General features: G+C 46.4%; 2 protein-coding genes across 2 annotated transcripts in view; both read left to right on the top strand.

The window, feature by feature from the left end:
• Nucleotides 1-883: 883 nt before the first annotated feature.
• Nucleotides 884-5,222, top strand: ppp1r15b (protein phosphatase 1, regulatory subunit 15B). The gene is made up of 3 exons (XM_035394827.1): nucleotides 884-1,334; nucleotides 1,873-3,410; nucleotides 4,538-5,222. The coding sequence occupies exons 1-3, from the start codon at nucleotides 1,169-1,171 to the stop codon at nucleotides 4,766-4,768; spliced, it is 1,935 nt and encodes a 644-aa protein (XP_035250718.1). The 5' UTR covers nucleotides 884-1,168; the 3' UTR covers nucleotides 4,769-5,222.
• An 11,535-nt stretch (nucleotides 5,223-16,757) lies between these two features.
• The window catches only part of LOC118215665 (pleckstrin homology domain-containing family A member 7-like), a 104,858-nt gene continuing 99,129 nt past the window's right edge, over nucleotides 16,758-22,486 (top strand). Inside the window, 3 exon segments of the mRNA XM_035396602.1 lie at nucleotides 16,758-16,916; nucleotides 17,042-17,118; nucleotides 17,293-17,350. Coding sequence (XP_035252493.1) covers nucleotides 16,834-16,916; nucleotides 17,042-17,118; nucleotides 17,293-17,350 — 218 coding nt within the window. The 5' untranslated portion in view covers nucleotides 16,758-16,833.

The raw sequence follows: 22,486 nt of genomic DNA, 5'->3' as shown, positions 1-22,486 counted from the left end.
ACGCGGTCCCTGTGATTTTTTTTGCGCGGCGGTGACGTCATCAAAATCTCAAGCAGCTGTCAGATGTCAAAACAGCAGCGTGGGGATGAAGTGCTTCTGTGTTTATTAGGTCCCGTTAAATTTTTTTCTGCTGGTGCCAACTGTCCTGGCAGCTTCGTTTTTCGAGTAGTCGATTACATTATGCAGGATTTTTATACCTGGCGAAAATCTCTGACCTTTCCCAGTGAGCAAAAGCCTGAATGTAGACAATTAGAGGGTTACAAATCCCAGTTACATTACATTACAGGCATTTGGCAGACGCTCTTATCCAGAACGACGTACAACAAAGTGTATAACCATAACCAGGAACAAGTATGAGTTGAGAGACGTTTAGGTTAGGTTAACACCACTGTAGCTCAGGATTTACCAGGTTATATACTGGCTATGTCCTCGTCGGCTAGGACATTTTCACTTACGGGTTTTCGCCTGAACGTTTCACGGACTTTTTCACCAGAAAAAAAAAAATTCACCTCAAATTTGTTTACACTTTGTGTATACGCTCAACCTATTTGACAGGATGCCCTGTCTTTTTCGCCACCGCTAAATTTAATCGTTGGATGGCACATCCTATGACTTAAGTGTTTTGAGGGTGAAATGAGAATGAAATTGCAACCAGTTTGTCTACATTTGTTACGTGATAAAACAGTGTGTTTAATCCTGGGCGCTTGTGGTTTCCAATTCGTTCTAACTTTCACCGAGTTTCTCGTAATTTCCCAGGGAAATCGTGGGTATTTCGAACGTCACGGAAAGACGTAGGGGGGCTGTTTATTTCAAGAACAAGGAGGATCTTTGTATGCGAGTGACATGCCTGCTGTCCAATCATAACGCAGTAGAGTCAGTCAGTTTTTTTTTTAACGGGGCGACATTATAAGGACTGTATCCATAACATAACTCATTCCTTCCGAGAAACAAACAAACGACAACTCGTGTATTTTTCAAACATGGCGAAATTGTTCAGCTCTATTAGATTCTGATCGTCTTCCTGAAACTACGTTTCAGCGTCTTATCGCAAATTTTTAAAAATGAAGCTTTTATGCTATAAGGCACAGCTGATCTCAACGGAAAACAACTTTTCGCTTCGCTTATATCAAAATACGAGTGAATTTTCATCTGATTTCCATCGTTGACAATGGATACAATCATGGAAGGTCCGGAGCGGACGTCGGATAAAACCGCGGTCCAGCGGTCCGAGGGCGGCGGCATGCTTATCTTGCCGTGGACAAAGCAAATATTGTGTGTACTTTGGGAACATCTGAGACTACTCCTTCATGTGGTGTATTACAGCTTCTTGGCGGGTAAGGTATTCTTAATTTTTCTAACGCAAGTTGTGCGCTTGGGGGAACGCGTTTAGACCTGTATAATTTAATGCATGTTGAACCCGGTGTCGTTTTTTTTTTTTTTTTGAACACAGGACACTGTGTTCCGGGTACACTGGTTTTCGGGTAATTTCCCCTCCTTGGGCTGTAGCTTATTTTCAAAAAAGCAGGTCGCGCGGGCTGTCGGCTGAGGCACCGTTGCTGCTGCTTAGTGGCGCAACAGGCGGGCTGCGATGGCTTTAACTCTGCAGATTTATGTGGTTGGTGTTTTTATTGCAAATTATTTGACGTTCTTTAGCGGAATTTGCATTTTATTTTTCTTTTGGGTGGGGTGCTTTGCCTACGTAGTTCAGGCTATGTGTTCGTAGACTGTAGTATAACTCAAAGAATACAAGTAAGTAATTGACATGGTTCTGAAATTTAAATGATTAAAAGATTTCACGCGATTTCAGGTATTGCATTTTTTTTATTAACCGTGATTGTTTTTCTTCTTGCCCTTTAAATTCTCGTGCTGCAGTGTTCCAGATGTTCCGCCTGGAAGTGCACTTGAGAATAACGGACGAGGCGGGACATCCTCGCGTTCAGCACGTGAGCGCGTCTGGAGGCCCCACGGAATCCTTTTTCCTCAACTCTTTGTTCGACGGGAATGGCAGCGTGTTTGTGCCCGGGTCTGGCTCGCTGTCTAAGCGCGGCGTTAACACCTATGCGGGCGCTTCCCACGCCGGGGCGCTCCTGTCCAGCTTCGGTGCCGAAGACCTGTGCCTCAGTCTCGTGGACGATTTTGTCATCCGCGCGCAAGAAAGTTTATCGGACGACACCCACGATGATTTCTGTCTCGGCCATCACCCGGCCTGGAAACGGAACGGTCCCGCCGACTGGGAGGTACGGGTTACCGAGGAATGCCAGCGCGAGGCGGAAGCCTGTTGTTCCAGCGGCAAAACTGTGGAAGTCGAGGAGGCTGTTCCAGACCGTGATGCCACTGTAGAGAAGAGCGACTCTTTTTGGGATGAGGAGGAGGAAGAAGAAGCCGGAGAGGAGTTTGACGAGGAGGAGAGTCGGGCTCTGTGGGATTCCTTTAGCAAATCTGCTGACCCGGAGGCTGTTCCAGACCTCGATGCCGCTGTAGAGAAGGACGACTCTTTTTGGGATGAGGAGGAGGAGGAAGAAGCCGGAGAGGAGTTTGACGAGAAGGAGAGTCGGGCTCTGTGGGATTCCTTTAGCAAATCCTCTGACCCGTACAACCCCCTCAGCTTCTCCGCCTGCATCTCTACCTCATCAGATAACGAAAGCGAACGGAACGAGGGAGGCTACGCCAGCGAGGGCTCGGACCGGGACTCGGCCAACCGCTCCGCCGGAGACGGCTCGGCGCCCCAACCTTTCAGGAAGTCCCACCCGGACTGGGTCCGGCCCGGTTCGGACAGCGAGGGCGACTGGGACAGCTCTGACGACTCCGGCGGGGAGGACGACGACGACGAGGTGGAGGAGGAGAACGAGCGGCTCTGGGAGCTGTTCGCTAACCCGCCGGACCCCTACAACCCGCTGCACTTCACTGCTTGCGCGGCCAGCTCCAGCTCCAGCTCCAGCTCCAACTCCGGCCCCAAAGGGGTCCCCGCGGAGGAGGGTCCCAGTCACGCACCGAGGACGGAGGGGCCCGCGGAGCAGGGCGGCCCGCCCGGACCCCAAACGAGCCGTCCGGCCCCCGTCCCCTCAGACTGCGCAGAGAGCGACGGGCCCTCCTGTTCAGACGAAGAGGAAGAGGAGGAGGAGCTGTGGAACTCTTTCGCGCAGAGCGCCGACCCCTATCACCCCCTGCACTTCAGAGCCTGCCTCCAGACGTCCCCCACAGCCCGGGACAGGCCCAAAAAGCGGGGCGCGGCGGCCCCCGGGCTGCAGAGAGCCAGGCGCCCAAAGCCGCGTTTGCCAAAGAGACACTTGAAGAGACACTGCTGTGTCCAGGCCTCCCAGGAGCCCCCCAGGAGGCTGACCCCGTGGAAGAAGCCGGGAAGCGGTCCGGAAACACATCTCCAAACGGCAGAGAAACACGGCCCAAAAAAGGTTAATGATGAGACGACTTCCTGTCTGTTCACACGTTTCAGTGGTTACCGGGTGTCTATTTATAAAACTGTGCTGTGAATGAGATCGTGACTGAGAGAGGGCAAACGCTGTTTCTGTTTACACAATGCTGAGGAGTCCAGTGCGTCATTCCCACTGTTTTGGGAGAAACATTTATGTTGGATTATATCAGCAAGTCTGAGTTTCAGTGTCAGCTGTGCTGTTACATTATTACATTACAGGCATTTGGCAGACGCTCTTATCCAGAGCGACGTACAACAAAGTGTATAACCATAACCAGGAACAAGTATGACGAAACCCCTAGAGAGAAGTACCGGTCCAAGTGCAGGGAACAACCGCATAGTTCAACTTGGACCCTGAAGGTTAAACTGATTAACACTAACACAACGAGAACGGCAACAATGCAATCTATGGAAAAAATACAAGCAGTAGTCTGGTGACGCTGACTCACAGAAAAATTAATTTTCATAGCAGTGTTAAGAGCGAGAGCAGAAATACATTATTATTATTATATTCATACTCTGTGGGAATTATAAGTGAGGTGAATAGAAATTCCGTAGTGACAGCATGTCCTGTTGGCTTTGGTGGGGGTGGTCTCAGCCGGTATTTAGCCTGGTAAATAACATGTTGTCAGGCAACCCTGGCTGAGTCCTCCTTAGTCATGTGACCTGTGAGTCAGAGGTCCATGCAAACAGCCCATGTGGAACTCCGGTAAAACAAGAACCTGTACTTTGAACTTTGTACTGAAAAGGCCCTGTGTCATGTGATACCTGTGCCACAGGCAGCACATGACACCTGTACTCAAGACTGTGACCACGGATGCTGACCGTGTATCTGCAGATGGCCTGGGTATTTGCATTGGGGCAAAATACTTTTCTGTGCTTTACTGATCTTGCCTGGTGTATTGGAATCAATGAAATGGTGCAAACCGTGCCTTCTGGTCATATTGGCAGGCTCAGTTACACCAGGCAAGACCAACAGAGCACAGACAATGATTTGAATCCAAAACAAATACGTATTTGACCCAGGTCTCATCTCCAGTGTTGACTGAGGAAGTGTGATTTGGGAGTAACGCGTCTGTGTTTGTCTGTGTTTGCCCATGTCCTCAGGTACGATTCTCGCCGCTGGTGCAGGTGCACGTCATGTGGGCGTGGTCCTACGCCATGCAGGCGGTGCGGAGGGGACCCTGGGAAGAGATGGCCCGGGACAGGGCTCGCTTCCAGCGGAGGATTCAGGAAACGGAGCAGGCCATTGGCTACTGCCTGCACCAATCGCACAGGGAGAAGATGCTGGACTGCCTGACCCGCAGGCAGAACATGGCACCCATGCTCAGACTGTGAACACAAAAGGAGACTAACCTGCTTTCTCATCCGCCCTTACGGCGCTCAACTCTGATTGGCCTGGCAGGGGGCACGCGGACCAATCACAGCGTCCAAACACTGACCCGATCACTTCCTGTACCTCACTGGTGTGCTTGGCCACACACTACAGCTGCACTGATACTCTTAACTTAAATTATTTATAGATTTGTATATACACATTGTGTACTTTTATATTACTTATAGATACGGCTTTGTACATTATATGCGTTTTAAGCTTCTATTTTTGTGTTTTTAATGACTGGATATTTTTGGATCTATTTTTTTGTAGAAACGTTACAGACACGTGGGAGTGCTTTGTCTTGGAGGTCTGTGGCTTTCTGTTGGTTGCAGAATTCGCGGTGTGCTGGAGGCGGAAAGGCTGACCCGCCATTTCCTCTGTTCATCACCCGCCAATAAAGCCTGTCATTTCAGAGTCCCGCCCCTCTGTAGTCTTTTGCTCCTGTAGTCTGGCTGGAGACCTGGTGGATCTCGGACGATTCTTGCGTGTAGTGGTGCGCGTTCAGGTCAAACCGATGGAGAGTGACCTGGGCGCACCACAGGGATGTGCGTAATTGGCCAGAGCACCACTAATGGAGGGAGGGTTTCGATAGACAGTGTATGCCTCGCATCATTTTGTGATAGCGCCCCCTCTGTTCGATCAGGGACCTGCGGTCTGCCTCTGCCTACAGTGCTCTGCAGAGCATGATAGCTCAAGCTCAGCTGACTGGTTGTGAAAGAGCTCAAAGAAACGGTGGCGGGAGGAATGCTTGAGTTCCTGTGTTTATCTGTGTTTCTTTCTCTAATCATAAATGAATCGGTTTACGTACTGAAAGCGTGACTAAAAGCATGTTGGGTGGTATGTGAAACCAAGGCTAAAGTCCATCTCTGTGTCCACGTCACAGAGGCTAACTGTGACTAATATTGGGGAGTGGTCACATGACCACTTCCTGGTACAGAGTGACTTCATGATGGAAGCAGCATTTATTGGGTGAATGTCACGTATTAAATTGTCATAATGTCGTAACTTTTTGTAGGGCCGCGTGTCTATTTAGGTATTTAGTTGATACATTAGATAAATACACAAGTCCTACAGAAATGTGCACATATTATAGTTCTGTGGTATTGCCGGAATTCACAGTACCGCAGAAGCAAAAGAAACCAACTCTTCCTTTTAAAAAAATTACCAGTTGACTAAAGCGGCTTTAGATCAGTGTGAAACGCGCAATAGTGGCCTCTTATTGCGTTCGCTGCCTCTTCTTCATATCCACGTCTCCCCAGGTAGTTTCCGAGGGAGCCAGCGACACCTCGGGGAGCCCCGGCCCCGGCGGCGCTGTGCGAATCAAGGGTTAAAAACAGAGTATGATGAAATATTCTCTTCAGAGGAGAAATCAATTAAGATTCCCTCGGCACCTCGGGTGATGTCGTGTTTGCAGCAAATTGGATGGCGAAAAGGTGCGCAACTGTTGAGCCGATTTGCGCGTCGCGAGGGTCGTGGATCGAACAGCTGACTCGTGCGGCAGGTGGCTAACGGCGTTTTTTTCCAGTCCCGTCCCTCGCCCTTGACGAGCGAGTGGAGAAAGATGGGGGGGGGGGGGGGGGGGGGGGGGCTGGCAGTGTGTTAAGCAGCCAAGTTGCTCCATTACACAACAAGAAATGTGTAAATTTGATAGCCTATGCGCGATTAATGTAGTATGAATCTTGCCACTTAATGTTTCAGGAGGGGGGGGGGCGAAAACACCCGTTTAAATACAAATTAGGCTAACTTATCACCCGGCGCGTAAAATAAGATGGTTATTTCGCGGTTAAATTTCACACTCGATAAAGTGAAAGGCAACTAATAAATGGATTCTTAAATATGCGCCTCTTTCTCTTGCAGTGTAATGTAAAATTTAATAAAGGACATTATTTAATTCAGCAGTTTTCACGGTGTTGAAGAAAGGCTACGCTTCATCCTGATCTCGGGGAGGTGTTGCGTTGTTTTCTGTCCGGCGGGAGGTAATTGGTCCCGATGGCCCCGATCTCCAGGCAACGCCGCGCGGCGGTGAAAGGATTGCAGGTGATTGCAACAGGCCTCGCAGCGTTCGCGCGGTGGGGACGTCCAGGTGTGTTGCAAAGGCAGAAGTCCCGAACAAGGAGGGCTGTCTCCGGAGGGGTAGTTAACCTGGCGGTGGTGCGTGATGCAACAGCGCGGCAGGTATTGTGTCTGACATCCGGGCGGAGACTCCTGCACTGAAACCTGGCGTGATTTACCTGTAGGCGGGTGCCAGCCTTTAGGGTGGGATGCTTACCCAAATTCCTTACCTTTTCTCTTCAATTATACGAGTAAAGCTTTATAGATCAACACGGCCTTGCTTGCATCACCAAGACGGATGCAGTTTATTGGCTGGGGTGGAAGTGAATCACATCTTCCTTGTGTGATGCTTACAACGATAGCGCAATATGCATGCAATGATTTACCATTCATTCAAACAGTCACCTTTTAGTCAAGTAAGTAAGTGTATTTCAATAAAAGATTTGGTGGTCAGATTTGATGGCCACACTGATCTTTAGCATAGTAATTTTAATTTGTCTTTTATTTTAACCACTTCATTATCGAATTAAATTTTACTAGGATTTTCAAGAATCTTCTTTAATGACAGTTGCAACGTAAATTAATGCATTCAATAGTTAATACATAGATAAAATGATTTTAAAAAAATGATGTGACACTGTTAGCCTCATTAATGTTGGACAGCCACAATGCGTAATTATCCCTTTATTTTAAACTGATAATTATAAAAAGCAAAAGCTATAAAAAGTGTAGAAAAATATAAATAAAGTTCAGCCACAATAAGAAACCAGCATATAGGCCTATAAACAGACAGGCAAAGATCAAATTTATAAGGCCTATATTTTCATGCTATTTAATAATCTCAACACATTTCAAAAATATTTTTTGTATTGCGATACAACAATTTATCACAAGAGGGCAGTATTTGACAGACTTTAGGCTACAGGGAATTTCGCTGAGCTGTAGTCTACTCCGATTGTATTCGATTGATATTACCCTCTACTTTAGACATGATCTAAAGTACAGGGTAATATCTGCGACATAAAGTATATATATTTAAAATGAATAAACAAAAGAAACATAACTTTCATTTAGCTTCGAAACTAAGTAAAACACAAATTCCTTTCAGACTTCGTTTTGTTTTTGTTTGGGTGTCATGGAAACCAAGTTGCATGGGATTGTTTGGCGAACGAACAGGAGGATATCGTTAAACCACATTTTGAGTGCACGGTGATGCTATTTAAAATGTGAACGCACCCCTTTATATTAATTAAAATTCAATTATTTAGGGTAAACTTAAATCAAGACATGGAACTTGGATTTAGAGAATGACACCGCTGTTGTATCGTGCTGATTTCTCCTGTGTTGGCTAAACCTTTAATTTCTCAATTATTCACGTAGGTAGACTGCCAGAAGCTGCGCATGCGCTACCAGGCCCTTCAGACGCGCTCTCCTGACCGTTTTGCCCCCCAGTTAAGGCTCAGGATTTAAGACGCGGGTTGCTGTGCGGGGTCCAAGCCGGAAAATTAACAGTAAATTATTCAAGACCTCGGATTTAATTCGCACCGTAACGTGGGTCTCTCACGAGTCCTCCATTGACGGTCATTGTTGGACGCTGACACAGGGGTTGAAGGTGTTCTCTGAATTATTTAGGAGATGCCCTCTAAAGATATATTCTGCCATAATGTCAAATTACGCCGTCTGGCAGCCACCGTCCCAGTGAAGGTCCGTAGTTTATCAGTTTTCACCTCTGGGAAGCCTTAGAACAAAGAGCCGGCGGGGAGAGTTACGCTGTTAGTGAAGCGTGGACCCGTAGGCTATGGCTGCGTGTTTTATTTGCTGCGTCGGTCTCCCTGGCTGACTCCTGTCTAATTAAGCAGAAACGGTGTTTTGCGGCACTCATTTAAACGGAGGGAAAGTTCCTCGCCAGCCTGCCCGGTGATTTCACTGTGATGCAACTCTTCCTCGGGGCACTTGCATGTATTATTTACTCCGCGTTTACCTAAGGGACTACTGGGATTCTTCTGACAGGTGTGTGTGTGCGTGTGAGAGAGAGAGAGAGAGAGAGAGAGAGAGAGAGAGAGAGCGCGCTCTGGGCTTCTTTCAGTCCAATCCTGAGGGCGAAAATACCGCAGCTCTCAGTTTACCGTAACAGCGCATGTGTGAGTGCTCCGAGGTTCTATATCAAACTGCCTGATTTGTGTGATTATACTTAAGAATCGGGGAAAGAAATCCCCTCGTAGCGCCGAGGGCTGATCGCGCGCTCGCTCCCGCTGTGCCGCGACTGCGGCAGGGCTGGCTGCGCACTCGCTCCCGCTGTGCCTCGGCTGCGGCAGGTGTATCATTGACTCAACCTTGCAGTATCGCCAGTCTCTGGTAGCCAGCAAATCTGTAGCCCTCCCACTGCAGAGCCGTGCAGCACTGCGCAAATGCCTCCCCGGGGTGGGTTAAAGCTCAAATTAAAAACGGAGAATTTGGAAAGGCCCTTCCGAAACACGATTATTCAGCAATGTACCAGCCGCCTTACTCTCACGGTTCAAGAAGTATTTGCTGTAAGCGGTATTGACGTTGCTGCGGGCGGGCCGGGTGCTTGGGAGGACACGGTGTCAGAATTCGGGCCCCTCAGTGGTCTCGGTCAGGGCGCCCCCTACAGGCGGCGGACATACCCGACCTGACAAACGGTGACACGGCCTCTCCTCTGTGCCCTGCCAGCGCGCGGCCCCGCCTGTCAGAACACACTCCCAGAGAGCCACGCGCCAGACAGGCAGACATCCTGTTTCACACAATGACCCGAACAGAGTCCCGGTGGACCAAGAGCTGCCTGTTTTTTTAAATTTTATTTTATTTATTTATTTATTTTTAAATACTCATTCTATCACCTTGCTGCTAAGCTCGTGACAGGGAGATTGGGCAGGAACTGTGCAGTGTCCAAGATTAAATCAACATTGTCCTTAACTTTGACTTACAAGTAAGTGAGTTATTTTTTTCTGAAAAGGTCTGAAAAGAGTTCAGCGATTCACAATTAAACCGGCTAATTGTGTTTGTGTTAACAATTGTCCAGTTAATTTGTGAGTCAGAGAGAAAAATGAGCTCATTAGCACAAGAAGAGTTTTGTCAGCTGAATTTGATCGATCTGGACCAGAGTGATACGCCTCATTCAACTGACAAGCATGTTTCAGACAGTTCTTTACAGGTAAGATCAGAAAATCAATTAGGCTAATGAAGGGATAAATCAACCAAAATGCTCAATGAAATCATCTTCAGGCCTCTTTGAAAGCAAAATCAATAATTCATGTCTAAAATTCGATTTTGTTCCAGTTTGCTGCTTGATGGCTTTGGAAGATGAACCAGAAAGCCCTGATCAATCTGTTCTCATCTGAGCCTCGGCCTGACGCTCGCTGAGCCTGCAGTCACCGCACTACGATTGGCGCCCCCTGCAGGCGATATATGCACATGACAACCGGTCAGTTCTGATAAAGACAAAGGACCCCGTGGTTTTAACTGAGCTCTGTCGCTGTCAGGTTTTAGTGGCGTTTCTTAGATTAATTAAAATCTATCAGAATCCTGCCTTGCAAGATCATACATCATACATAGACTGATGAAATGTCTGTGAAATGCTCCCAAATACACATGCCTTTTAAATCTGTCACATGTAAAATAGCTTGTAGTGGATGCTGTTCTATATGAGTGTGTAAAGTGAAGTCGTTTTATTGAGGGTACAGTGTTCCTGTCTTGCGTGCATTGCAGTCCTAGAATGGGGCTTGCAGGCTAGCTATGTGCTAATTCTGCTGCGCTACAGGCATTTTTAGCATTAACATTTTAAGACAGTTAGCTGATGCTACCATCCAGAATGACTTTCAATGAGTGCAAATGAAGAAATGGGATCGGTAGTTTTCTGAACAGATGAGCCTTCAGGTGTGCGAGAGAAGGTAGAGAGAGGGACGCTGCGGTCCTGTCTGTGGACGAGCAGGTCGTTCCACCACTGCACCGATCTAATTATCCGCTAACAGGTGACGAATGGAGTCAGGTGAATTAAAAGCGCCGTCAGGGATACTGGATGCGCTCCATTGGCTCATTTGCATCGGGGGTGTGATATAGATTCAGGCGCTGTCACGGGCCTTTTTATTAAAAAGGGTTTAAAGCCTCGGCCAATCGGCCGCCTCGTGCATTTATCCCTCCGGCCGCCCGTTCCCGTGCCTCTGGCGCAGGTCAATAAGCCCTTAATGGAGAAACTGAACGTGGCTGCGTTCGGGGCCGAAGAGAGACTCGGAGCGTCTCCGATCGCACCCAAGACTGAGGAAACCCTCCATCCTCAGCATTCAGAGGCCCTGAGTGGTGCAGCAGGGGCAGTCCGGGTGGGGATATAGGGGGAGGCAGAGGGTTCGTTACAGGCATTTAGCAGGATGCTGTTATCCAGAGCGACTTACACAACTTTACGCACAGCGTTTACATTGGGTCCAATTATACAGCTGGATATGTACTGAAGCAATGGACGTTACGTGCCATGCTCAAGGGTACAACGGCAGTGTCCTACCTGGGAATCAAACCTGCAACCTTTAGGTTACAAGACCAGCTCCTTACCCATTATGCCACTCTGCCGCCAAGGTTGCGTTAAGAAGCTGGAGTCAGTCAAACTGCATATTTATTTTAGCAGAAGCAGTGTTAAAGGGTACAGATACCTTTGTACGTCGCTCTGGATAAGAGCGTCTGCTAAATGCCTGTAATGTAATGTAATGTAATACCTGAACCCATCATGTTTGGTGCTGGGTCTGTCTGCTTTCAGGAGGCCCTGCTGGGCTCTTAAACCCTGTGGGCAGCTGGTAAATGTTTTTGTTTAAAGTAAGTGGCAGATCTCAGAGGGGATTTTAATGGGAGCAGCAATATCATATCCTACTGAGAATCAGCAGAAAATAAGTTTAAGTATTTTATTTTTTTTGACATAACACAGGTGCCTTGGATGACAAAAAAAAAAAACATGCTGCAATGAAAATATTGTAAAAAATATTATTTATTTTATTTTTATGGAATGTATCTCGCAGTGTAGGTTTCAGCATAGTGGAGTATATGATTCCTGAGATTAATACCAGAGATTCATGTCCCCTTCAGGGGACAGGTCTTTGGTGGATATTGAAACTTCGTCACCAAGCGATTGATGTGTTCTGCCCTTAAAAAGATAGAGGGGTCTGTGGCCCCCCCCAGGGGACCAGTGGCACCCCAGGGGACCGGGCCAGTTCCTCTCCTACAAAGGGATTCAGTGATCAAATATTTAACACACCGCAGTGCTTTAGATGTTGCCACCACCTTTTCGCTATGACAGGGGCATTGTGGGAGTTTTGTGAGTAAGGCAGTAAAAATAAAATCACAAGCAGCCGTTGCATAGGGAAGTGCAGAACACCGGAACAGCAACGACTGGTTGGTATTTCAAAAAACTGCATATATATGCGCTACTGTGATTGGCCAGCAGTTTGTAGAAATGCTGCGTTGCATTCTTCTCTTAAATCAAATGACAGTAAAGAATTCAGTGACTGTGTGGGGAAAAGTACTGGCCAATAGAGCTGAGTCCTGTGAAAAGGGAAGTGGTAATTGCATAAGTACAGCCGTAAAAGAACGTCGGCTGGGCCCGGGGAGGTGTTGTTAGGGGAACTGATTACTTGGCTGCCCATAAAAAAGAAAAAGATTTTTAAAAGTGTACCTCTGGTTTTTTTTTTTTTTTTTTGCATGTTGGGAAAATGCGCTGTGGCGATTTCAGCTGGTCTCCGGGCCACACGTTAAGTTTATGGGAGGTTTGGGGAAATGGAGGGGACAGGGTGTCAACAGCGTTAGGACGAGCACTGGGTACCTCCATCACCTGAACCAGGTAACTTCCGACGTGAGGATACTTCATCTGAAATACTTAAACTCTTTAGACGCCTTTTGTGGAATTCTTAGAGTTACTGACGGATAAGATCTATTGCCAACAATTCAGAACCAAAATTATTTATGCGATTGTGCATTTGTAAGGTTTTCATTCATAACAATTTTCATTGAAAATTCTCACAGATCAGCCGGAGTGTTTTTGAACACATCACGCACTGTCAGCATAACCAGATATGTCGCAGGGTGCTCCCTTCAGTATACAGATACACTATGACAGTGGTGACCAATCCAGTTCCAGGAGATCTACTGTACCATCCTGTAGGCTTTCATTTCAACCATAATTTTGCACACCTGATTGTGCTGATTACCAGCTCTATGCAACACTCCAGCTGTTGAATGAGGTGTGTGCTTTGTTAGGCTTGGAGTGAAAACCTACAGGACTGTAGATCTCCAGGATCAGGACTGGTTACCACTGGTCTGTGACATCGGTGCTTTGTCATAATACGGTTCCATTTTTTAAAATTCCGATTCACCACCTGACTCCAAAATGAAGCTGTGTTTCCTGTTACCTACTTAGATGGCAACTGGGGCACAGACCCAGTCTGTGCGTCTCTGTGCCGCTGGGTAAGTGGCATTGCTGGGTGTGTGCTGTACAGAAGGGGCCGGTCTGTCGTGAAGATAGCAGGAGCTTTTTAATGCTGGTGCTGCTCTGCATTACTCAGCGTTGGTTGCTGTGTACGCGTTCGTCCTTCGCTAGGGGAGACGGTCATGGCTGTTGCTTCTCTGGTGTTTCTGTTGCCGTGACCTTGCCACGCCCTTGGGCTGGTCCTTGCCGTGTCAGGGTTTTTTTTTTCTTTTTTCTGTTGTTGATGCAGACGCTCAGGGAACCCACTGAAACCCAATATCCCTGAACCCTGATTGACTGGCTTCAGGAGATGCCGAAAAGGCTGAGCTCCTTCCTCCCCCCCCCCCCCCCCCCCTCGTCAGAAACACACCGCCACCAAAGAGGACAGAGAGGGCGCAAACCAATTATTTTTGCTCCTAAACGAAATTTTCCTTGTGGCAGTTGGTTCATGGTGGCCTTCTCTGGAGTGGGGTGGTGGTGGGTAGGGGGGTTGGCCCAGGAGTACGACTGATGGATTTTTGACTCCTAAGTGAAGAGAAACATTTCCACATTTTTAGGCGTTTTAACGGGAAGGCAGAAACTGAACTGAAGGAACGCTGGTCTTTTCTGGGAGGAAGCTGTGTGGTGGCTGAGGAGACGCCGCTCTCCATAACGACCACAACGTTCTTTCAACCAAATATCGCTGGTTAGTGAGAGAGCCAGAGTCACAGGGTCTCCAACCCCTCCGTGCAGGGGTGGGGGTTAAGGACAGATTCATTGGACTGTTTGGAGATGAAGCCAAACAGGGTTTTTTTTTTAAAATCAACTTAACCATGAAAAAAATATGTTAGCTGTTATCAGAGGTCGTCTCAAAGTTAACAACAAAAGCTTAAAAAATGGAAAAAAAGCAGAGAAAGGTTTAAAGTTATGGGTTTGCGTAAGACGCACCTCTGCTGTTTTTCCTTCATACTCAAGTAGAAACATGCGTAGGGGATGAAACATGTGTTTCCCACACACATAATCAGCCTTTCATGACATCACATTGCCAGAAAAGCCTATTCAGCGGGGAAGTGTTGTCTGTAATTTAGACCGTCACTGCTGTGTATTTACAGTACGCCAACCAGCCTCTCCGGGACTTCAGGTCTGTCATATTTGCTCAGATGTGTGCGCTGTTTGTGCGGACCACGGTGATGATTATCATTTTCAAAAAGGAGAACAACAAGGCCCGAGATGGAGAAAAACACAGCAGAACCTGGGAAAGATCCAGGACGAGGTGACAGACAGACGGACAGACGGACAGATGGACAGATAGACAGATGGGCAGATGGATAGATGGAACCCTGGAACCCTGATCCTGAAGCATGCATTCCGTTCCATCTGAAGCGGGGGGGGGGGGGGGGGGGGGGTGGTGCGGTTGTTGGAGTCTGTGGAGCAGGGGGTGGGGTGGGGTGGGGGGGCGGTTCACTTGGTAAAATCCTTCTTACATGACATTGTTATGAAATGCTCTGTTGCCATTCCATTTCAAATTTATACCGCTAGTTCCGCGATAGGGGATGAATAACCTAATTACGAAAATAACGTTATTTACCTTAGATAAACATTGGATCGTGTGGCCCCCCCCTAGCGGTTGTGGCCCTAAACAACCGCATAAAGCGTTTATGCCACGGGCCGGCCCTGGATCAGGGGGTGCGACTGGATTTATCTGCTCCGTCTGTCTCAGAGTACCCCAAAAAACAAACACTATAAAAAAACACAGAAGGGGTTCTTCACTGGCACCACGGCACCTGAACAGAATTACATTATTATATTAAAAACCACACAATCTGCAGCTAAATGCATTTTCACCCGTAATACCAGGTATCAGTGTAGCTGTGGATAGAGGTCTGCCCACAGACAGAAGTGTCATAAATATAAACAGTAGCCTAATCAGATTATGAAATGCATATCTGAAATGCAGTCATCAGTTTATTTCAGCCGAAATGCAGAATTTGTTCCATTTTTTTCTCTTTGAATTTCATCCAAGAGAGAGATACTGGATTTAATTAACAAAAATAAGCAAGTTGTCCTTATCGGTTTGTCACCTGTATTTTATATTGATATTTATTTCTCTTGAATTTATAGGTACTCTGCCAGGTGTAATATTCCTGTGTAAATCCTTGAATCGATCACATTTCTGGTGAAATAATGAAGATATGAAATGAAAGCTTACCCTGTTTATGGGTGGGATTTAGTTAAATTTGTGATTCTGTGTTGCTTCCCTTGGTCAGACAGGCGCATTATAATTTCTGGACGAAGAAAAAAACAGAAACTACAATTTCAGGTATGAAGGCAGTTTTGCTCACATTTCCATAGAGGTGAAAAGTGAATCTGCTTGATTATAAGTGAAATACATTTTTTTTTGTTTTATGGTCTCTCCACTACTGCCACAGTTTTTTTTATTACTAAATGAAAAGCTAGCCTACAGTGCCATAAAAGTATTTGCCCCTTTCCTGATTTCCTCCATATTTGCATATTTGTCACACTGAATGGTTTCAGAAACTGAGTAAACACAAAACACATTTTTGAAAATTATTATTTCATTTATTTAATGAAAAAATGTATTGAACACTCATATCGTCCAAGTGAAAACGTAATTGGCTGGAAGACGTGTTAAAGCTTTCCTACAGCCGTGCATTTGGAGCATGGCATGCGGCAGTGTATTAATAGCATCACATGCAGCAGCGCATTGATAGCATCGCATGCAGCAGTGCATTTAGCGTGGCATGCGGCAGTGCATTTAAAGCATCGCATGCGGCAATCCATCAATGCCCAGAAATCAGCTCGTGCTCCACGAAGTCGCCCTGTCTCCATTTCACCGAGCTGATTTACATACACAGCACGTCTGCTCACCGTTAACTGCATTCCACTTTGTTTCCATGATTATGTAAATGTTGTCTTTGTGCAAGCACCAGTATTAATAAAATAACAGAATTTTGATGAGCGTATATAAACTGAAAACACAGGCTAATAAATAATACATACCTACATTCATACACATGCATATATTCAAACGTATAATACAGGTGAACTTTCATTCATGAGGAGCAAAACTGGGGCTTAAAAGTACACAGTATGTTTGCAAAACAACCCACCTGTAAATGTATTTATTTTTGGGAGTTTCTCGGCAAATGAAAGTAATTCTATAATTTTTTTCCTTGCTCAGGTTTCTGAAATATGCGTACGATTTGTGAGTTAAAGCTTTACATTCTTAAGATTCTTTTATTAGTTCCCGGCACTACCGATGTCCTCATTTCAGAAGCTTAGTTAGCCTGAACAACGCCTTTTAACTATGCAGGATACCTGTACGAGAAATCATGAAACAGTCCCCTTCCACTCTTCCCTTTTTTCTGTCGGCTAAGAAAAACAGGACCTGTGTAGACCACGGCGCAGTTTCCCCTTTAAACGCTGCGTCGCTCCATCGGTGATTATTGGACTACCGTCGGATTCCCTTGGAGACTCAGCGGAGAGAATGAAATAGCACTTCAAACCAGGATCATGGCGGCCCCGCTCGGGCGGGACAGTTTACCTGTCCACTGGTCCTACGGAGTCTGCAGCGACGGCAGGGTGTTTTTCATAAAGTAAGCGCGCCCTTTACCGGTAAAGTTTTAAGTGCACCCCCTGAGCGGTTTGTGAAAATTGCTGGTTATGCGTTTTTTACGTTCAGTAACAGGTGTGTCGCGTCGCCTTTTTTTTTTTCTTCCAGTGATGAAACCCAGAGTACTACTTGGCTGCATCCCCGTACGGGTGAACCTGTCAACTCCGGGCATATGATCCGTTCAGGTATGAGTAATTCATGCAAACTGTACCGTACAAGTTCAGCTGTACGTTTATCACAGGCTGCCTGTCTTGTGTTACATGTAAGCCTACGTGTGAACGGTAGTTACCGAAACGAAACGGGAAGTTTTGGACGCGTATTTCATAGTATACTTTTCTGTTGCTGTTTCTGTGCTGTAGATTTACCTCGCGGGTGGGAGGAAGGCTTCACTGCGGAGGGGGCCAGCTACTTCATAAAGTAAGTAGCGTTTACTCTAATTCTTAGCCTGCTACTGCGAAGCTCTGCAGCGTCTCGGCTCGGCCAAGAGTCGCTGCCTTGGCAGTGGTACAGGTCTTTTACCTTTAGGCTAACAATCGTAAAGCGCGTCACTCGGAGAAGTTTTACCGTGGAGTAGTGAGTGGTAGCCATTAACGGTTGTGGGACTGACCTTTCAATGAACCGATCGCTATGAATGTCTTATGTAGCCTAATTCAAAATGTCATCTGTGGCTGTCCCACGCCGGATATTTATTCTTTATTTTATGTTATCGGTTACTGACAATGAGCACTGTTTTTTTTCTGGTCGCTGAGTGCTGTGCTTCCGCGTGAACCGAAGTCCAAAGTCTAGACTGTAACTGTATCCGAGTTTAAACACACGTGAACGCAACCGGCTGGTCACCGGCTGCATCAGTTCAGGTAGTTTATCCACAAGGGGCTTGTCGCGTGCAGCTCTGTCGCACGCTCCTGGTTTTAAAAAAGGCTTGGTTCTGCTTACACTTACCAAAGCAGCGAGTGATTCTGTCGGGTTTATCTGTTTCACGTAGACCTTTCATCACAAGATTTCCCAAATATCTGATCATCATGAAAATGTAACTCTCCATATTCGCTCATTGTTTAGCAGAATAATGTAAGGTATGTCCTGTGAAATCCACGCGTCTATTGGGTGTGCAACATTTGCTGTCAGTGACTGTCTTCATACACAGTTCTGATCATTATTTCAGCTAACTGTAGTTTCCATTAATTCAATTTATGTGGGTGTTTCATTGATTTGTACCCCCGGAAGCAGGTTTAAAATCCGTCTTGCGGACGTAAAAGGGTGTAACTAGCGGAGATTCTACACGTTTTGTCGTGTAGGCTTAACCTCTTTTCTCTAGACAAAGCAAACAGCAGTGCACATTGTTTGTACCGTTGCGGTTGCCTGTATTTGTTGGCTGACTGACAGTTCATAATAGATGTGCACATCAAATAGTAATATTTTTTTGTTAATGTCGTTGCAACATGAACCAATGTCCCGGAGGGACTCTGGTAAAATTAATACTGAGACCAAATCCTTTGGCCTGGATGTCTGGAACTTCCTCTTGTTTGTTTCAGTCTTGCTGAGATTGTTTAAGAGGGTAAAAAAGGCTATGACGACGGCTTTCTTAAAACACAATATTTACTGCAAAGTGAAAATGGGAAATTGAAAGCCGTTATAGTGCCTAGTCCAGCTGTATTTCAGAGCTTTCCCTTCAGTGTGCAGCTTATTTGCACTTGAAACCTCAGGTATTCTGACTTCCTGTGTAAATAATGACTTTGGTCAAAATTTTCTCCCTCGCGAAGTAAAATGGCAATCTGCAGGTATCCTGGGTAAGGGACACAAGAGGTCTGATGTGATTTTGATCCGCTTGCCTTATGAGAACCAACTGAATGTCTGAAGTGAGTAATTACATTACATTACAGGCGTTTAGCGGACGCTCTTATCCGGAGTGACTCACACAACTTTTTTTTACATAGCATTTACACTGTATCCATTTATACAGCTGGGTATACAGTATAACGAAGCAATGCAGGATAAGTACTTTGCTCAAGGGTACGACAACGGCATCCTATCTGGGAATCAAACATGCAAACTTTCGGTTGCAAAGCCAGTTCCTTGTCCACTACCCTGCGCTACACTGCCTCCCTGTAATGGAGTCCTGGACTCGGAAAAGAACCGAAGTAGCGCACTCCTTGAGCTCTCGAACTCCGAGTTTTACCCAGGAGGCACTGCGGCGCACGCCATTGGCCCACAGCTCTCTGCAGCGTCTTCAGTCTCTGCGTGTGTGTGTGTGTGTGTGTGAGCAGCCCGGCTGAAGAGAGCAGGGAAGCTCGATCTGTTCTGAGGTAATGAAGCTCCGCAGCGTCTGGTGGGATCCCAGCTGAGGCCCAGCTGGCACTGCCCCCGCCCCCACCCCCTCTGCACCCCCCCCCAGAGTGCCAGAATCTGCCCTTTTCTTTTCCCCGTTCAGTCTGTAGTTATGAAATGACTGCAGTGTGTAAGACCATTTAATCAACGTTATGCTTTATGCTGTGATCTGTGCACTGCGGTGGCGCAGTGGCGTGATGGTTAGGTCTGTTGGTACACGCAACAAAAGAGATTCCGGGTTCGTCTGGTCTTCAACCTCCCCAGACACTCCCACGTAACTCCCCTGCTCACTACCCTCCACTGGCTGCCTGTTATAGCTCGCATCAAATTCAAAACATTGGTTCTAGCATACCAGGCAGTCAAGGGATCAGCCCCAGAATACCTTCAAAAGATATTCAAACCCTACATGCCAGCCAGATCCCTCCGTTCTGCTACCTCAGGACGCCTAGCACCTCCCCCTCTTCGCACCTGCACTTCCAGAACACGTCTCCTCTCTGTTCTGGCCCCACGATGGTGGAATGACCTCCCTGTGGAGGTCAGAACAGCTGAGACTGTGACCCATTTCAAACGACGACTGAAGACCCACCTCTTCAGGCTGCACCTCTCCCCATCCCTTCCCCCCCTGTAAATGACTAAACTTAGGGTTGTAACTAGGCAGCTGTTTAATAGGTGACTTAGTTGATGCGCCAGTCTTAACGAATACTTGTATTTTTATTTATTTTTGTTTTTCCATAGATTGCGTTGTTGCCGTTCTCGTTGTTAGTGTTAATCAGTTTAACCACCAGGGTCCAGGTTGAACTATGCGGTTGTTCCCTGTACTTGGACCGGTACTTCTCTCTAGGGGTTTCGTCATACTTGTTCCTGGTTATGGTTATACACTTTGTTGTACGTCGCTCTGGATAAGAGCGTCTGCCAAATGCCTGTAATGTAATGTAATGTAATGAGTACTGGCCGGCCAAGTCCTCTCTGTGTAGAGTTTGTATGCTCTCCCTGTGTTTCCGTGAGTTTCCTCCAGGTACTCTGGTTTCTTCCCACCCTGAAAAACATGCATGTCAGGTTAAGTGCACTCCTGCCATTGCTCTTGACCGAGGCACTGGCCTCAGAGCTGGAGCTGGTCCCCGGGCGCTGCACTGAGGCTGCCCACTGCTCCTAAGTGCCTAGGATGGGTCCAATGCAGAGGAGAAGTGTATCTGTCTGTCGGTCTGTCTATCTGTCTATCTGTCTGTCTATCTGTCTATCTGTCTATCTATCTGTCTGTCTAACCAACCTTCTTCTGAATGCTGCTTGGGAGAAGAATGTTACTGAGCATATGAAAGTTTACATGTTGTTCACTGTCTTTACCAGAGTACTTAAGTGTTTATGAAAGGATTTATTTAAATTACTCTGAAAATGACCTGAAATCCTTTTGCAATTTCCTCAGGCGCTCTGAATCACATATGCAGTTCCCACAATGCACTGCACGACTTGTCTTTCTCTCTCCAATTACCCATTCTTTTGAGGGTAAAAAAAAACCCATTCTTGATGACTTAAACTCTTAGCTGCGTGCTTGGAGTCTGTATTTAAGTTGTTGGTGTAATCCTCTTTTTGTTTCCTAACCTGGTTTATGACTTTAGTGTGGAGCGAGGGTTCATATTTGTCGTCTTTAATGTGCTTGGCTTGTGCTGACAAGCAGACTTGGTGTGCATTCTGGGGCCAGAAAGCAGTCTGCTCCAACACCTGGTTTCTGCGACAAACAGGAAACGTGTCAGTGTTTAAAAAAAGGAAAACTTTAAAAAAACATAAATGGTCCGTTCGAGTCGCCTGTGAATTCTTCGACTCGAACCTGTGGAACCGAGCTGTCAATCAAGTGTCGGTCAGTAATCGGGGGGAGAACACCTCGTGCTGATGTCAGGCTGTGTCATCACTTCTGAGGGAAACTGAGATTTCTCCACTGTGGATAGGGCGTCCTGTATTTCAATGTGTTTACCCATTAAACTGAGAAGGGAACAATTAACGATCAAGCACAAATTGGTCTGATTTAAAAGTACAGTCAATCCAACAGAAAATGAAAAAATGTAGGTGCATTAATTCAAATGCTGCTTTGTTTAATATAATTTTGCTGTGCTGTCCATTTCTTTTCAGTCCTCCTCTCTGCTAATGGATTTTGGCCATTATAAATAATTTTTTTTAATCAAGGCAGCTTCTGTACAGAGAAAATGACTTCTCCCGTCGAAATGAGCCAGGCGCTGGGCCGCACGCAGGCTGTTCTTCTCCGGAATATTTTTTTTATTATTTGAAAATGATTTGAGATGGCACTCATGCACAAATATATTTTGCACTTTAATGAGCAGAGCTGGCCCGCTCTTCCGTGCGCCCCCGTTTTGACTGGTGCTGAATTATGATCGATGCGTTCTCATGGGTCGAATTTGCTGGGGTTTTTATTTTCGGCTGGACCGCGACAGCGGGGGCCAGGCCTACAAACGCGCATGTCTGTGACTGACTGACTGACTGACTGACTGACTGAGTGATGAAGTTACACCATTGGTCGGCCGAGTTATGAAGTTACACCATTGGTCGGCCGGATCACGTGTGTTAGGTCCCTCCATATACTAGGTTTCCTAGTCTTGTTTACGATCTGCCCGTGTAATCAGTTTTTTGACTGTGAAACTAGTGGACGAGGGCCTGCTTTGTGAAACACAACGCTCTGGGTTTGTGGCAGGAATATTTCAGCATGATTTAAATGTGTGATTTCGTGAAGGTGTGGGCACCATGTGTTTGCAGACCAGAACTGCTATAATACGCTGCCATTTCATTTTATCATTCAATCCATCAAAATTTATTTGTATTGCACGTTTCGTGCAACAGTTGCAAACCAACGCGCTTTACACCAAAAAGGGAAGGGATAAAACTAGAATTATGTCATGCGGTAACGGTGACAACAGCAAAACGGAAAACATGAGCAATAAGGTTTATACGCTTACGACAGGCTGAAGTCAGACGTCTGAATTGCTTGTTGCTTGTACCAGTGTGCTGTTGACCTTTTAGTAATCAGGGGTGTTTAGTTCATTAGTTTAGTCTCTTACTCACACCAGCATGGGGCGCTGTGATGGTATAATGTGGTGGAATGTGGTAATGTGGGGTAGTGTGAGTGTGCAGTAGAGATCGCTCCTTTAGACAGTAAAGTGTGTTTGGTGTCAGAGTTGTCCCACTTTCTGTTCTGTTCACAGCACAAACCCAGTCTAAAAAAACAAC

Source organism: Anguilla anguilla, chromosome 16 (assembly GCF_013347855.1).
Source record: "Anguilla anguilla isolate fAngAng1 chromosome 16, fAngAng1.pri, whole genome shotgun sequence".
Taxonomy (NCBI): domain Eukaryota; kingdom Metazoa; phylum Chordata; class Actinopteri; order Anguilliformes; family Anguillidae; genus Anguilla; species Anguilla anguilla.
Note: the sequence above shows the minus strand (reverse complement) of the source record. Positions and strands in the feature narration are given on the sequence as shown.